This window comes from Lepisosteus oculatus, chromosome 7, assembly GCF_040954835.1.
Source record: "Lepisosteus oculatus isolate fLepOcu1 chromosome 7, fLepOcu1.hap2, whole genome shotgun sequence".
Taxonomy (NCBI): domain Eukaryota; kingdom Metazoa; phylum Chordata; class Actinopteri; order Semionotiformes; family Lepisosteidae; genus Lepisosteus; species Lepisosteus oculatus.
Genome location: NC_090702.1, coordinates 17,327,424 through 17,343,904, shown reverse-complemented (window position 1 = coordinate 17,343,904; position 16,481 = coordinate 17,327,424). Strand labels below are relative to the sequence as shown.

General features: G+C 34.2%; 1 protein-coding gene across 6 annotated transcripts in view; it reads left to right on the top strand.

The window, feature by feature from the left end:
* Positions 1-7,481, top strand: part of tmtc3 (transmembrane O-mannosyltransferase targeting cadherins 3) — a 54,606-nt gene extending 47,125 nt beyond the window's left edge. For all 6 annotated transcript variants that reach the window (XM_006633551.3, XM_015352797.2, XM_015352799.2 and 3 more), the window contains 2 exons: positions 923-1,149; positions 5,717-7,481. In XM_006633551.3, coding sequence (XP_006633614.3) covers positions 923-1,149; positions 5,717-6,519 — 1,030 coding nt within the window. In that variant the 3' untranslated portion in view covers positions 6,520-7,481. The remainder of the gene's footprint in view (positions 1-922; positions 1,150-5,716) is intronic.
* The last annotated feature ends 9,000 nt before the right edge of the window (positions 7,482-16,481 follow it).

Below are 16,481 nucleotides of genomic sequence, written 5' to 3'. Positions count from 1 at the left end.
ACATTAATGTTAAGACAAAACTTGCTATTTTTCTTTCTTATTCTTTAAGTTACTTTTATTATTTTTCAGCCCTGAATTCCATGTAACTTTAGGAGTTATCTAGTATGCATTTTGCAATATTTTGCCTCCATATATCTTTTGCTTCACCTTCACCTTCACACGCATCAGACAGTAATATAACTGCAGCAGATAACCCAGGCAGATCAGCTCTCAAAGCAGCTATAAATTCTAATTCTAAATTCATTTTTAAGATAATTTTGTTTTTAACGTGGGCTGAATTGCGGTCGTACATTTCTGCCTTACAGTCTACAACCCAACCACAGAATGACATCAACATTTGTACACATAGTTTTTTTTTTTTGTTTTACTTGCATTTCTTTTCCCATTTGTTAGACCTAGTCATTTTAATTTGCTTTTATCTTATTGTACCCACATAATTATTCCTCTTAATCTCTAATGTATATACCTTTTCAAATTATTTTTTGTTTAAAATGACTAAAGCTGTTTTTTATCGTTTGCATTCCTTGACACCCATTTCCTTGTCTTCTGAAAATCATGGTCATCAAGAGCGGTCACCAGATGCATTTTACCCTGTGCTAGGTAGTCAGTACTTTAAAGTTCATATATCTATAATCTTGCAGCATATCTTTTGGCAGATATGCTGATACACAGTTCATGCTGAGGTTTGTTGTTGTGTGGAAGTGGAAACTTGCCTTCAGATGACATTGGATGTGTGCTAAGAAGCATCGTAATGGTCTTCCTTGTGTTTTGCACTACTAAAATATGAATGCAAGAAGTGGGGTCAAATCTTAATCAGATTATGTGATAACTGTATTAAATGCCAATAAAAGCATATTAAATGTAAATAATCATTTTAATATAGGATTCATTAATAAACTTTTAAACTTGTATTTCTCAACAGAGGAGAGCTTTTGCTGAAAATGAATAAACCAGTAGAAGCAAGAGATGCCTATCTCCGAGCCTTAGAACTAGACAGAACCAACGCAGACCTCTGGTACAACTTAGCAATTGTAAACATTGAAATGAAGGAGCCTTCTGAGGCACTGAAAAATTTCAACAATGCTTTAGAGTTAAGCCCAAAGCACAAATTGGCACTCTTCAATTCTGCGCTTCTAATGCAAGAGTCTGGTAAGTAATCTGTTAATTTTATCAGCACTTTGAGAATCATTAGATTGGCACTGTTTTTTTGATTGAGAATCAGTAGATTTTGCATTGATCTGGTATGAGATTTGCTAAACATACTTTGCATCCTCTCTTTCAACCATGTAATTATGTGATGGATCTCTTTCCTAAATGGAAAACTATGCATAACAAACTACTGATAGCAGTTCAACTGCTACCATTTGATTTGGTTAATTTTAATTTTGTTTGAAGACTAAAGAAGTGGTGTTTTCTTTGCCAACACTTTGCTTTTCCTTTAGGACAAGTTACTGCAGAAATTAGTAGAATATGTGGCAGAGCCTGTATTTTAAATAGTCTTGTTTAATTTATCTCTGTTGCATTCAGCATGGGGAGGAAATGGCTTTGAACCTATCAAATAATTTGCAAACCCTGCCTCACACTTGGTATAATCAAGCCTTATCTGTCCATCAAAGCATACCAGGGTGAAACTTGGGTTTTTCAGTCTGGTACTCGAGCACAGTGAGTCAGTTTGTCTGGTTACTTCAACGTGCTCTATTTGCTGGATCACAGCTGGGTTAATCCTTAGACCCGTGCCTTTTCAAGCTGTAATTGGGGAGTTCCCTGGAGATAAAACCAAGTTTTGTTAATATCTTTTGTCTTCTGTAAATATTTTCTGGGCATTTAATAGCATTATTCACTGTATCTGCACTTTATTTTTTCATGTTTCACATTTTGTGTCTATTGAGTGTACCTTTTGACTGCTGTAAAGAGGTGTAGTCTCTGTATCTAATCAAATATATCACTTATTACTATAATAGAAACAGTTATCAGAAAAAAAATCTTCTTCCTTTCATAGGGCCTGTGTATACATATGCCCGCTCACAGGTTTTCTAAGCTCTAGATGCCACATGTCCCGGCTTATCCCATTACAAATATTGAATTGGGTTCGAGTCTGGTGAGCTAGGCATCCATGTTAAAACAGAATAATATGTGCATTACTCTTCTGAAATGCTGTCAGGTCAAAGTGAGACTACAGAAATGCCAGCAAGTGAGGTCGTAGGACTTGATCAACCAAGTGCTGTGCAGTTAAATTACCGACAGTCACTATGAAAGGAGTTCTGTAGCAAAGAGCCCTATCCAGAGCATAACACGTGGACCTCTGCATCAATTGGTCTGTTGTACACAGCAATTTAAATTGTGTTCTGTATGTCAGCAACACAACATTGACATCCAAACTGTGATTCATTTCCAAAGAGGACTTAGCTTCAATAGTGCTGATTCCAACCGAGAGAAGTTAGAGTAGCCTCCGATATAAAGATGACAGTATTTTCATCAAGTTTTACATTCACCTGTACCAAGTCAACTTACACTAAAGTGGTGATTGTGTTTATGCTACAAATAATGCATTAACCTACTTGAAAAGCTCTGGGTGGGAGAATTTCAGTTATGAACATGTTTTTAAATAGAAACTTCTGTCATTTTGTTTCTTCTCCATTTTTAATTGACTGACTGGTATATTAAGTCAAGTAAAATCAGAGCATAACTTGAATATAATACTCGAATTACATTGTTTTGACTTATTTAATGTTCACATCATATCAGAACTCCTAATGTTCTTTTTAACACATTTCAATCTGCTGTATATGACCAAGATTTAAAATTTAATTTAGTTTTTATATATTGAAAAGATCGATATAAACAGTATTATTTTAAGCACATTCTGTATCATAGCAGTAGCATTATGTTGTCAATATGCATTACATATGTCTGTCAGATTTTCTATTGCTGTAGAATCAGCATGTGACTGGAGGGTGAGTTTTGTAACAGAAACTATGTGAGTGTGACTTATTTTTTCATGAATTCCAGCTTTGCTAGAATATGCACATTGAAAATGCCTAAGGATTCTTGTGGTTGCTGTTTGATTAACCATACAAGTCATGACTAGTTGACCATTTATTTCTGTGTTAGACTAATTTGACAGATGTGGTTTAGTTATTCCCTTGGGGTCTGAATGCATTTTAGAGTTTCTTTTCTTAACAACATTTGTAACGAGAAATAAGGTATAATGCTAATTTCACACTGTGGTTTTTATTTCTAAATATTAATATAATCTTTAACCCATTTGTCTCAACACATGTGGAAACCTTGTTTTGTTTGGTTTATGATATTTTACCTGAGTTTTCAACTTAACCTTAGGAGAATAAATTCTCTAGTATAAAATAAAACATTTTAGACATTACAGTTTACTATATTCCTAACATTCACTGTTGTAGGAAGAAGAGTATAAGAACTAAATAAACTTGGCCCAGTATAAATACTGTCAACTCCTTGAAAGTAAAAAACAATTTGAAAAATTGTTTCCGGAGCTAAAGTAATCATGTAGCATATATTACATAATAAGGAGATAAAATGCAGCTGTCAAAAAGCAGTAAGTTCTGTGACTTAATTTCAGTGAATGTGTCACTTGGGAGATGGTAATCCTCTGTTCTGGAGATTGTTCAGATATATAAGTTGATGAACAAGATATGTTCATGAAGTTAGAGTTCAGTTTATCATTGTTGTAGGAGAAATTGATTTTCTTTAGAATGTAGCCCAAGGTGAGCTAAAAATCTTCCTTTATTTTTTTTTTAAATTTGATTTAGTAAACCCATATCGAATGTGTGATTGAAGTTGTAAAATTCTTGTAAAAAACTTACCTGGAAAAAGAATGTGAAACTAAATATTATATGTTAAAACTGTCTCTTTTTTAGTTCATATACTTTGCAATTGTTAATTATGTTGATTTTTTTTTTCTGGTATTACTCAAAATGTAATATAAAACATCATAAAAAATATATTGTAAGTCTGAGTAGATTTAATTATAGTGATATATCTTAATCCCTCAGGTATTTCTTAAATAGCTAATAATAAAGCACAATTTATAAGGTATCTGTTTCATCAGAAATAATGGATGCATGTAGTTGGGACAAGTCAAGTCACAATAATAAAATTGCATTTAAAAAAAAAAGTAATGTATCATGAATGAATAACATTGTTCACTCTTATGTTAGGAGTTATTAGATTTGACAGTTTAATTTATTTTCTCTAAAAAATTCTGTGTGAATCTTAAATTTAATCTCTTAACTGGTTGGTCAAGTAAGTCCTAATGTTAACTAACGTACTTGGCCAACCAGTGAAATGATGTAAATGAAAAGAGCAAAATGCCATCTGTTCAGTTTTAGGAATATATATTTATATTTTTAGAGCAAACAACAATAGCTTTATCCACAACTTATATTTTGCATTGGTAAGGTAAAAAGAAATTAACATGAACAAATATGCATTCATATTTTAGGTTTACCTTCCAGAAAAGAGTAGGGATGTCATATAAAGCATGAAAAGCAGTATGGCATAGAAGTGAAGGAATTCCACAGTTGTTACACATAGTTCTGTAATTGTTCTTATGCAAAAATATGTTTGCTAGTTTACTCTGTTAATACTGATACTGTTCCATATGTTGCTAAGTTTAAAAAAAAAGTTGTTTTTTTCTCAAAAGGGATGTGTAACACAAAAACAAAGAATAACATCTCTTTTTTACGCTCACTTTCTTAACATCTCACTCTTTTTGTTTTCTACCTCTTTGGAAATGCCAGTCATGAAACCTTTCTTTGGTTATCATATACCCCTGTCTTCTTGTTTATATTGCATCTGAAATTAGAGTAACACATTGTCATTTTCATTTATTTAACTTTACTTTAAAGCAGCTTTTCAATTAAAGTTCACTTCATGTTTAAGCACATTAAGATGTTCAGTAACCATGAGCTCAGTAAGAAAGAAGATAAAGGGAGTTGTCCTACAAAACCAGGGTAGACATAACCTCTACAACAGCTCCACATTTTTTCACATTTTAGATCTCTATGATATACAAGTTTTATTCCATAAATGTCAAAGCCATCCGGATAGACTCTTCTAAAGAATCACAGCTACCACTAGTTTGCTTTCATACTGGGTTGATCTCCTGAGTGCAGGTGGTTCATTTTCTCTGCTTATCTTGGCATTATAGACTGGGATTTCCTGATGGTGCCCGTAAAGCAATCTAGTAAATGTAATTTAAATTCAGAATTCAACACATAATTCATTGCCAAATTTAAGTTTTGTTTTTTTTATATACTTTGAATAATCCCCTACAGCAATTGTAATGCTTAGTGTATTAAATGGCATATTAAACGTGGGGTGAAGATGTCCAGGTAATCAGCATCTGCCTTGAAATGGTAAACTCTTGGGGATTGCCAGGGTGATTCTGAACTGAGTCAACTACGAGAACTGTGATTTTGTCCAATATGAAATACAGTGCAAAAACTCAAATGATCTGATAGTGGAGACTCAGATCTGGAGATAGTGCTCTCTCTCTCTCTCTCTCTCTCTCTCTCTCTCTCTCTCTCTGCTGTTTCATTGTGCAAATACAAAGACCAACAAATGATTGAATTTAAGGCAAATTCACATTACAGAAGATTGGTAGAGATATAATTTAGATCCTTCATGCATCTAATAACTGAGGTAATAGTTGCTTGTAATGTTTACATTTGTTTTCTAGGCGATGCCAGGCTCCGACCAGAGGCTAAACGAAGATTCCATATCTACATTGAAGAAGACCCCAATGATGCAAATGGATACTTTAACCTTGGTATGCTTGCTATGGATGACAATAAAAATGAAGAGGCAGAGAAATGGATGAAAAAGGCCATCAAGCTACAGTCAAGTTTCCGGAGTGCACTCTTTAATTTAGCACTCCTGTATTCACAGACAGGCAGAGAATTGGATGCCTTACCTGTTTTAAATGAATTATTAAGATTTTATCCAGAACATACTAAAGGCCTAATCCTCAAAGGAGACATTCTTATGAACCAGAAAAAGGACACCAGAGGTGCCAAAGAATGCTTTGAGAAGATTCTTGAAATGGACCCCAACAACGTTCAAGGAAAACACAACCTCTGTGTGGTTTATTTTGAAGAGCGGGACCTTCTGAAAGCTGAGAAGTGCCTGGTAGAGACACTTGCCCTTGCTCCTCACGAGGAGTATGTCCGTCGGCATCTGAGCATAGTCAGGAGTAAAATTGCAGCTCTGAATGCTGCAGCTCCAGCAGATGGCAACCATAGTCCAGCAGTGGAGGAAAAAAAAACTCAGCCAGAGAAGTCCAAGAATGAGAAGAATGCAAGGAAATCCTTCCCTGCTAAAAATCCCACAAAGAGCAAAGAGCAGTCAAAGAAGATGGGGAATGGCCTGCCTGATAAACGGACTAAGACCAAATCTACAAAAGAAATCAAGGAGATTGAAAAGAAACGGGCAGCTGCCCTAAAGAGACTAGAAGAAATTGAACGTATATTAAGCGGTGATTAACCTAAGTTATTGATGGACTATTTTTATACTACTGTCAGAATTGTTGGGCTTGTTTTGAAAAATGACATTTTCCTAGTTTATGCATGCATCAGTGCCCTAAGAGTTGAAAAAATTAATGTTATATTAATAACAGGCCCCATTTACTTTGCAAGATTGTATCTAAATTAAGAAGAGGTTTTATGTTCAGAATTGATTACTGTGAGAAATGGGACTCAAGTGAAACAAAAATTACATAACTGTTGAAATGAAAACACAGTTTAAAGAGATGGTATGTGAAAAAGCACAATGTTATTAAAACTAGAACCCATTGTGAGAATATAAGTGTGTAATGTTTTAGTTCACAATTTCACAATGGACATCTTGTTCCAGGTTTTTAAATGTTTTGTATTGATCACTGGGTATGTCTCATGTACTTTTAGTGCATTTAGTTTTCTTCAGTAGTGTGATTTAATTAGTAGAATGATTGTTGTGTAAACAATAAAAGGAAATTACAAACAATTACACTGTAGTTCTGGGGGATGATCTGTGTAATAGTTCTTAAATAACTCTACATCTGCTTACTGAATCATTCGATAAGTTTAGCTGTTGTATTACTTCATATTGGACTTCCTCTAAGTATGCTGTTTCAGTTGATGTAATACAATTTCCTTTTAGAAAGCTTTTTTTTTCTTCTGACTTCACAGTTTGTATTTAACTGTGGTTCCACGGAAACCACAGCTTGGATTATCTTGGGTCATTCATTTCATATCTGTATTTAGAAATATGTATTGTAATGCCAGAAAATAACAATAACTACCAAATGTATAATTTTGTATGGTTGCTCTTTTGAACTGCACATTGCAGGAAGGTACTGTCTCGACTTTAGAGTGCTTACTGTAAGCCCAATTTAACTTGGTTAAATTACTGTCTGTACTGTATGGGGAAAATGCTCTCTTCAGCATAATATATAGGTAAAAAACTAATATTACTGTGACTTCTTTATTTCTTTTTTTTATTAAGATTATATCACATAATGTAGAATCTTCAAAAACTTTAAACAGAAAAGAAAATAACTTTTTGTACATAGCATTTTCAAAAGAAACATTTTCTCTCTAAGAAATGTCTGTGTTTTCTGTACCATTATTAAAAATAGCTCCTTTTTAGGGTCTCCAGTATGCTTTTGATAAGAGAGGTCTTATTTTCTTGTGAGCACAATTCCTATTAAATTACATTAGGAGTTTTCACACCGAGGATAATTGGACCCAAACTGAAAAGTGACTTTGACTGTGGAATTCCATAAGACAAATCATGTAATTAAGTATTCTTCTAAATAGTGCGTATATTATCTATGAATAAGCTCAGCTCGGAATCTGAAAAATGCTGTGTAAAATATATAATGAAAATAGCAAGTACTGTACTGAAAAACTGTAAAATAACAGTATACTGCTCCATTCTAGCCTGTTGTTGGTTGACAGTATTGTCAGTTTGTAGAACTCTCAGCACCAACGGCATAGAAGTAGCAATTTTAGAACATTGCCCTAGGCCCAACAATGTAAATGCTGTAAATTCTCCTCATTTCAGATCTCTTTCAACAGTAATTTAAAATCCTTACTTAGACCAAGACAGATCAAAGATAAACCCATGTCATCTCAGAAACATTGATCTTTGTTGCACTCCCCACCTTCTGCCAAAAAAGATTGTGAGCAATTTTTTGGGATGTATAAATTATGCAAGAAGCTTAGCATGTTTGGATTTCAATGTGCAGCTTTTATGTGTGTCTTACATACTGTAGGTTGGAAGTTGTGTAGAAAGGGCATGAGAAAAAAGACAAAACTTTCACTTAAAGTGTTAAGTGTCCCAGGTTTTATGGTATATGTTAAGATTGAACTACACTCCAAACTTCATTAATACATATAAAGTATATCATAAACATTATTAATACTATAAATGACCATGAGTTGTAGTGACCTGAAAAGCCTCGGATGTGAGGTGTGCAATATATTCCAACGCTGCAGTTAGCGTTTTCATTTTTTTAGGGTTTGAACAGCGCATTTTAAAAAGTAACCTTGATTGTACAATCTATACTAACAAGGTTTCAGTCCTTAATTAAAAGTACATTATTGACATAAGACGTTGATGAATTAAAAAATATCATGTTCCATCAAAGCCATACTTTTTCTGCTCTGTAACTGACTCCATAATCTGAAAAGGTTACAGTTTGTAGGTTTTAAGAAGAGCTGAAATATTATAATTCAATATTTTTATTTTTTTATGGCACTATATATTCTCTGTACCCGAAGCAGTGTTCAAGCTTAAGTCCTTTGCACTATAAATTACAATATAAGCTGCCTTAGAAAAGCTGAACATTTTTGAGACATCACTTACACAGAAAACAATATTTTGGAATTTTAAAAAATCGTGACATTTCATGAAATTCTATATTGAATTGTACTTGGACAATATCCATTTAACATTTTTTACAATTATGCATTCTGTATCAAAGTAATGTGTGATAAGCATTATTAATGTTAACATCATATTTAATGTTAAGGTGTGATTATTTTTCTTGTTTGCTTTATTTTTCTTTAACTGGGCTTTCATTAAACTTATCTACTCTTATTTGTATTTTTGTTGTTGACAGTTAGGTATTATTCTTCGGAATAGAATCATTCAAAGACAACCTGTGCACAACTAAATTAAAAATTCAGTTTAATTTCAAAAGTATTGCTTTTATCCTCAATTCATTTCATCAGTATTTTATTATTTGTGCTTTTGCTGATGTTAAAGAATGGATGGATTTGTGACTTGTTTTAACTAAATATAGCTTTTGTAATGCAGTATTTTAATTTGTTTTTGAAAAATAAATTTTGTGTTATACTTAAATAGTAATGGGGCATATTTTCTAATAAAGATTTCTTGAAAGTTATCTAAGATGTTCAAAATTTCTTATAGAGTACAGTTTAAAATGAATGTTTCTATGTGCTATTAATCATTTTTATTTTAACTGAAACACCATATTTGTGCATTTTTCTAAGATTTCAAAATATTACTTTTAAATTTAAAGTTAGATGCTGTATAACATTCAGTTTGTGTTTTGTACATTGGAGATGACAGAAAAGAAAGTTAGAAGTTGAACTGGTTTGAGAATCTGAAATACAGAAATAAATCTTCACTTGAAATAGTTAAATAAAAAAAAACATTCTTTGCTTTTGTTGATTCAACAATGAGATGTTAATACAAAACAGTGAACACAACACTTTTATTTTGATATTTTCACATACAGTGCCTCTGAATTTATTCATCCCTGTAATGAAATAGAAACAATAGAATTAAAGAGATTTTTTTACAACATGGATAATGTTGCTTAAACATGTTAAAATGTAATAATGCACAGAACAAAAATCCATACTACATCTCCCATAGTGTACTGTGAGGTTCTGACACATCAAGGAAAAAATTTATTAACATTCTTTCTTAGAGAATTGTTTTTCAGATCATTTGATTTCAGTTAAAGAATGGTTGCAATTACAAATGTCAAATTGGACTGAGGTCACAAGATAAGCCAGTTTAAAGCATTAATTTTGTTTAATTGGATGTTTTATACAGAATGCTTTGGATCATTGCTGTGTTGGAATGTCCATTTTTGGCAAAGCTTATCTTCTTGGCAGAAAATAAAATGGGTAACTGGCCAGAATATCCTGGTACTTGCAGGATTTCATGATTATACCTGTCTTGACCAGGGCCCTAGGTCCTGCCCATGCAAAAAACAACCTCAAAACACAATAACCCCCAACCATCACCACTGTAGTTTACTGAGTGATTGTCTCAGAATTATTATTTTTTGTAACCCAGTCTGTATTGGAACAGTTGTGTATCCCCAACTGTTGTCTTTGCATTTACTAGCAGGTTTGCCAGTGTTTCTATAGTGTACATTTCTACAGTGGTAGATTCAGCTTTTTGTGGTTTCTTTTAGAGGCAGTCCCCAACTTCTGAAAGTCAATGACCATGTGCCAGTTATATTTGAAGAGCTCTCTGATCTTAATCATGATGATGCACGCTAATAATGAATGTTTTCAGTGTAGTACCCCATTTTGTACTCCTATTAAACAGGACAATTTTGGAAGGCTCTAGCTCCAGAAGCTTTTGCTGGGGGAAATATTGTTATAGATTTGTGTTGAATTTTACATCCATCCATTTTTTAGCCTCTTCTTCCAATTCATGGTCACAGGTGAGCCGGAGCCTATCCCAGCAAGCAATAACCACAAGGCAAGGTACACCCTGGATAAGATGTCAGCCTATTGCAGGACAGACACACAGACGCTCACACACTCATAATTAGGGCCAGTTTCCCTTAGAAGCTGATATTGGAGAAAGCCAGAGTACCCAGAGGAAACCCATGTGCAGAATGAGACAACATACAAACTCCACACAGAGAGTGTTGTCAGCAATGCTAACCACTATGCCACCATGCTTCCGCTTGTTGAATTTAATTTCAAGGAATACTTAAATGTGAATAAATGTGACCCTTCTGTTTTCTGGTTGCAAGTAATTATGACAAATGTGACTTTTCTCTGTGCAAAACTATTATGATCATAGTGTAAAATTATGCTACATAGTATTGTTTGTTCATATTTCATTGCAGGTAAGAATAAAGTTGGAGGGTGCCATATGCCTGTTTCTTTAAAAATGTTAACTGATATCATACAGTATACTCTGAAAGTACAATGTTGGTGGCAATGAAGTCTAACAGTTTTAAAAATAAAAGATCAGTATATAAATGAGAGGTGGCTATTTGGTACATCGAGCCTGTTTAGTAGCTAGTATGAGATTGTTGAAGTGGTTAATGATTGCTTCTTAACACAGTTTAAAGAAGTTTCTAGAAGCACCAATTAGACACGATGCTCTTCTCTATCTATTGTTTTCAAAAAGCTAGGATATAATTAAGGACATAGGTGTAATAAAACTGGGACCGTAATATGATGTCTTTTGATGTATATTTTAAATTTCAGAAATGGGGTTTTTCTAAAATCAGGGTTTATAATATAATTATTTGAAGGGATGAGGCAGAGTTTACAAGCTGTGAATTGGGAGCAGATTGATAGAGTCAATAAAAAAAATGTTGGCACTTCAAAAACATATGGGGGCTCTCTCAGCCTCACCCTATTGGTTTGGTTGCTGTTCCCTCAGATTGGTGGTTTAATGCCAAACACCTTGCATCTGTAATCTTTTAACCAAACTGCTTAAAGAGCTGCAGCAAAAAATATATATAATTTTCCCACTGTGGATTACCTCAGACCTATCTAGGAGTAAATATTAAAATGCTCAAACTGCCTAGTGATGGTCATCTCTGCTACACACAAATGATATGATTTTTGCACATATTACAGATTTATTTTTGGCATGTAGAGCTGTTTCGTAGGTCTTTTCATAGATGATTTACATGTGAGTCTAAATCTGAAGACTTTATTATTTTATGCATGTTTGTTTCCTTGGTGTCTTTTCACACTGTGGGTTTTAAGGTACAAATAAAATAACTATTATTGCGGTACAAAACAGCACCTGTTGAAAAGCAAAATGAAAACTTACGTAAACATGCGTACAGAATATGTACACAAAATATAAGACATTAGGCTTATGAATTACTCTTTAGAACTCTTTTTGTTATGGGTTTGAAAAAATATGCTTCAAATTATTTTATACTTACCCATAAGTAGGATGTCCATCACAATTTATTTTCTTTATTTAATTATAAATGTAAGACATATTACAAATGAAAGGAGGCTGTTTGGATCACCATGCTTGTTTGACTGCTAGCAGTTTAATGATCAAATTAGAATTCCATGATGTAATTCCTACAGTAGATGAAGCCATTGTTTTCGTAGTATTTTGGAGTCCACTTCAACAACAGGATTTTGCTATTAGGTATGGCTATTATGTCTGAACTAAAAGTGAAATAGCTTTGTAGAGAATTTAAGCATGTATAAAAAAAGTTAGAAGTACTGAAGCCTCTAGAATTAAATGAAAAGCTCTTCAAGCACAGGTCCTTATTTCTGCATTAAGTTCAGGCTCTGCAAAGAAATTCTATAATGTTCTACAATATGTAAAACCATGTATTTCACTGATTTAAGTAAAAACGGTTTTGAACAAGCCGTACTAAATAATGCTTTCTTATAGATTGATAATAATTCACAGAAATATATTTGCAGAATCAAGAATTAAAATTTTTATTAGATTTATCTGTGCTCAATCTTAGAAGAATGCTTCACTCACTGTCTTCCATTATTTCATATTCCTATATATCTGCATGTACAAATTTTTCACCTGCCTTTTCTTTTGCTTATTTGATTAATTGAATTTACTTGTCTTCTTACCTCTTGTCTTATGTGTCTGCTTTAAGTCCACCTCACAGGTAGTTGAATTTCATTATTATTTATTTAATCTAATCAATAAAATTGCAATATTCACTTGTTTCCTCAGAGGTAACAAACACAATAATTTCAACAATACGATTTTACAAACTGTTCAAAGTGTTTTGCTCCCAGTGAATGAACTTAAAGCTTGAAACATTTGTTTCTCTCAGCATTTAAAGACGTACAGTAGATGGCATTAATGTAGTCACTCCTCTATCCACTGTGTGAATTCCTGATTACAACGTTGTGAAAGCCAGTTTCTTATATGGTGCCCTCCAGAATTATTGGCACCGTTGGTAAAGATGAGCAAAACAGGCTATGAAAAATGTCTTTGTTGTCTATCAGCTTGATCTTACACTTAAAATATGAGAGAAATCTAACCTTTCAGTAAGGTAAAATTAGTCAAAGAAAAATAAATCTTATAAAAAAATAAACATTTTTTCCCCAAAACATGTATCACAATTATTGGCACCCCTAGAAATTTCTATGAACAAAATCTAATAGACAACCATTCATATTTTACCTTTTTCAAGCACATCTGAGTCTTTAGGAACTCTTATGTGGTCAACAATGACTTCCTGTTTCACTGGGGTATAAATATAAGGTGACACACAAGCTAAACACCCTTAGTCATCCATCAACATGGGGAAGATCAGAGAATACAAAAATGAAATGAGACAAAAGGTTGCAGACCTTCATAAATCAGGCAATGGCTAAACAAAAATAGCTTCACACCTAAAAAAATATCCTTCTCCACTAATAGGGCAATAATTTTCAAACAACTGGAGCTGTGATCAACCTGCCTGGAAGAGGACACAAGTGTATTTTGCCCCCACACACAGTAAGGAGGATTATTCAAGAGGCAAAACTTTCTCCAAGGTTCACAGTTGGACAATTGCAGGAGCTGGTTGCATCCTGGGGTCACCAAGTCTCCAAAACTACAATAAGATGCCACCTCCATGCCAACAAACTATTTGGAAGGCTTGCCAGAAGAAAGCCTCTGCTGTTGTCAAACGTAAGCACCTGGAGTTTGCTAAACACCACTTGGAACTGGATTCTATGGTCAGATGAGCTTTTTGGCAACAAACACCAGAGGTGTGTTTGGTGTTTAAAGAGTCAAGGTCATGCAGAAAAGAACTTAATCCCCACTATGAAGTATGGTAGTGGATCTGTGATGTTGTGGGGCTGTGTTTCTTCCAAAGGCCCTGGGAATCTTGTTAGGATGCATTGCACCATGGACACCATCAAATACCAGGAGATTTTAGATCAAAATCTGGCTGCCTTTGCCAGTAGGCTAAGACTGGGTCGTGGTTGGATCTGCCAGCAGGACAATGATCCAAAGCATACCTCCAAATCCAAATGGTTCACTGACCACAGAATCAAGCTTTTGCAATGGCCATCCCAGTCCCCTGCCCTAAACCCCATTGAAACCTTGTGGGGTGAGCTGAAGAGGGGAGTCCACAAGCAAGGACCAAGGACTCTGAAGGATCTGGAGAGATTTTGTATGAAGGAATGGTCTCAGATCCCTTTATGTGTTCTCTCACCTCATCCAGCATTATAAGAGAAGACTCAGTGCTGTTATTTTGGCAAAGGGAGGGTGCCAATAATTGTGACACATGTTTTTGTGAAAAATGTTTTATAAGGATTTTTTTTTCATTGAATAATTTTACCTCACTGAAAGGTTAGATTTCTCTCATATTTTAAGTGTAAGATCAAGCTGATTAACAACAGAGCTATTTTTTCATGACCAGTTTTGCTCATCTTTACCAAGGGTGCCAATAATTCTGGAGGGCACTGTAACTACGTTTTATCTAGGTAATCATCAAAACACACTGCAGGAAATCAAACGTAGACAATATATCAAACTTGTACAATATTTAAAATATTTTAAACATGTAGTACTTACAGTTTCAGTAAGAGAGACACGCATGCAGTCAACTCAAGAATTAAAAGAAATAAAAAAAAACAGTTGAAAATACCGCTGAGCACAGTGAGGGCAATAATCAAAAATATTAAAAAGTCTGGAACAGTTGTAGGTTTGCCGTGAAGCCATGTGCATATTGCCCCCACGCACAGTGAGGAACATGGGGAGGGAGGCAAATAGGAATCCAAGGATCAAAGTTTCAGAACTGCACAGTTTAGTGGGATCTTGGGGTTATCAAGTTTCAAAACCAACTGTTAGACGCTACCTCCATGTCAACAAGCTCTTTGGAAGGGTTGCACAAAAGACTTACTGAGCGCACCCCACAATTGCAGTGCCTGAACTTATTGGAACTATGATTGGAATTGTGTGTTGTGGTCAGATGAGACCAAAATTGAACTTTCAACAAGACAATTACCCCAAACATACATCAAAATCAACTCAGAAATGGTTGTAGGCACAAAAAATCAATGTTTTGCAATGGCTTTCTCAGTCTCTGGATTTGAATCCTAGTGAAAATCTGTGGTCTGAATTGTATTCAATAAAAAAAAACCCACAGAAGACAAAATCAATCAAATAGGCCTGAGGATGGTTAATGATTTTGTGTCTGAATGCCAGTCAATTTGACATGAAATTCAAATAGAAATATGGCATGCCCTCCCTCTAATATCTTTAATCTTTAATTGTGAACGTGTATATACAGTATGCACACACTGGTAGGTGTGGTAGTGTTGAAGTGACCCACTTTCTAGGAGGAAGAAGATACTTATGTTCATGTTATTGGATCCAGAGCATACAGCTCTAAATTTCTTAAGTACATTGCTGCCTGTGTTATATTAATTGCATGCTTAAAAGCTTTAACTGTATTGGAAGGAAACAAAAGTAATTATCAACACAACTTGCAATGTAATCATTTTGTAAAGATACTGTCAAAATGTCTTGGAAAGATTAAAGTGTTTTTCTTTGCTCGTCACAGAAGATTGTTTTCCCAGTTCTTTCAGTTTCAGAACTTTCAGAGACCTGAGGGCAGATAACTACACACCCTGAGGTACTGTATGCTACCTCACAGAGCAGAAAATATAAACTATCAGCATGGCACAGGCCATTTCCCAAGAGGGTGTGTTAACCAGTTTGAAAAAAGTCAGAATATGAAACTTGAATGTACAGTAATATGCTGGCTAATGTTTGCATATTGTTTAACAGTATTCTTAATATGCTACTCTATAAAATCAATCTTTCAGTAAAGCATTGCATGAACCCATTAATGAATTAAGGAAGTCGTGCTTAGGGTTGTGCACAGAGTCCATGCCAAGACAAAGTGGGGAAGTGACATACTTGAAAATGAATGTGTGTTTGTTTCAAAGATCAAACCACGGTCAAAGAGAACAGAGGGATTCCTGATCTCAGAACTGGCTTTAAAGCAAAAGACATCTGTTTCAAAAGCATCAAAGGGTTGTCTTTTGCTATTTTGTTGCCGGAAGTTGTAACTGATCCTGTCGTGAATTTTTAGTTACCCAGTTATGAAAGACTCTTAAGGCTTGGTTTATCTTTGGTTCTCATACCAGGGATACACAAGGGATTTTTAAAAGCTACTAATCAAGAACAAGAAAATTTCAAGATTTTTTTTTCTGTGACAATGTTAATGATTTGAA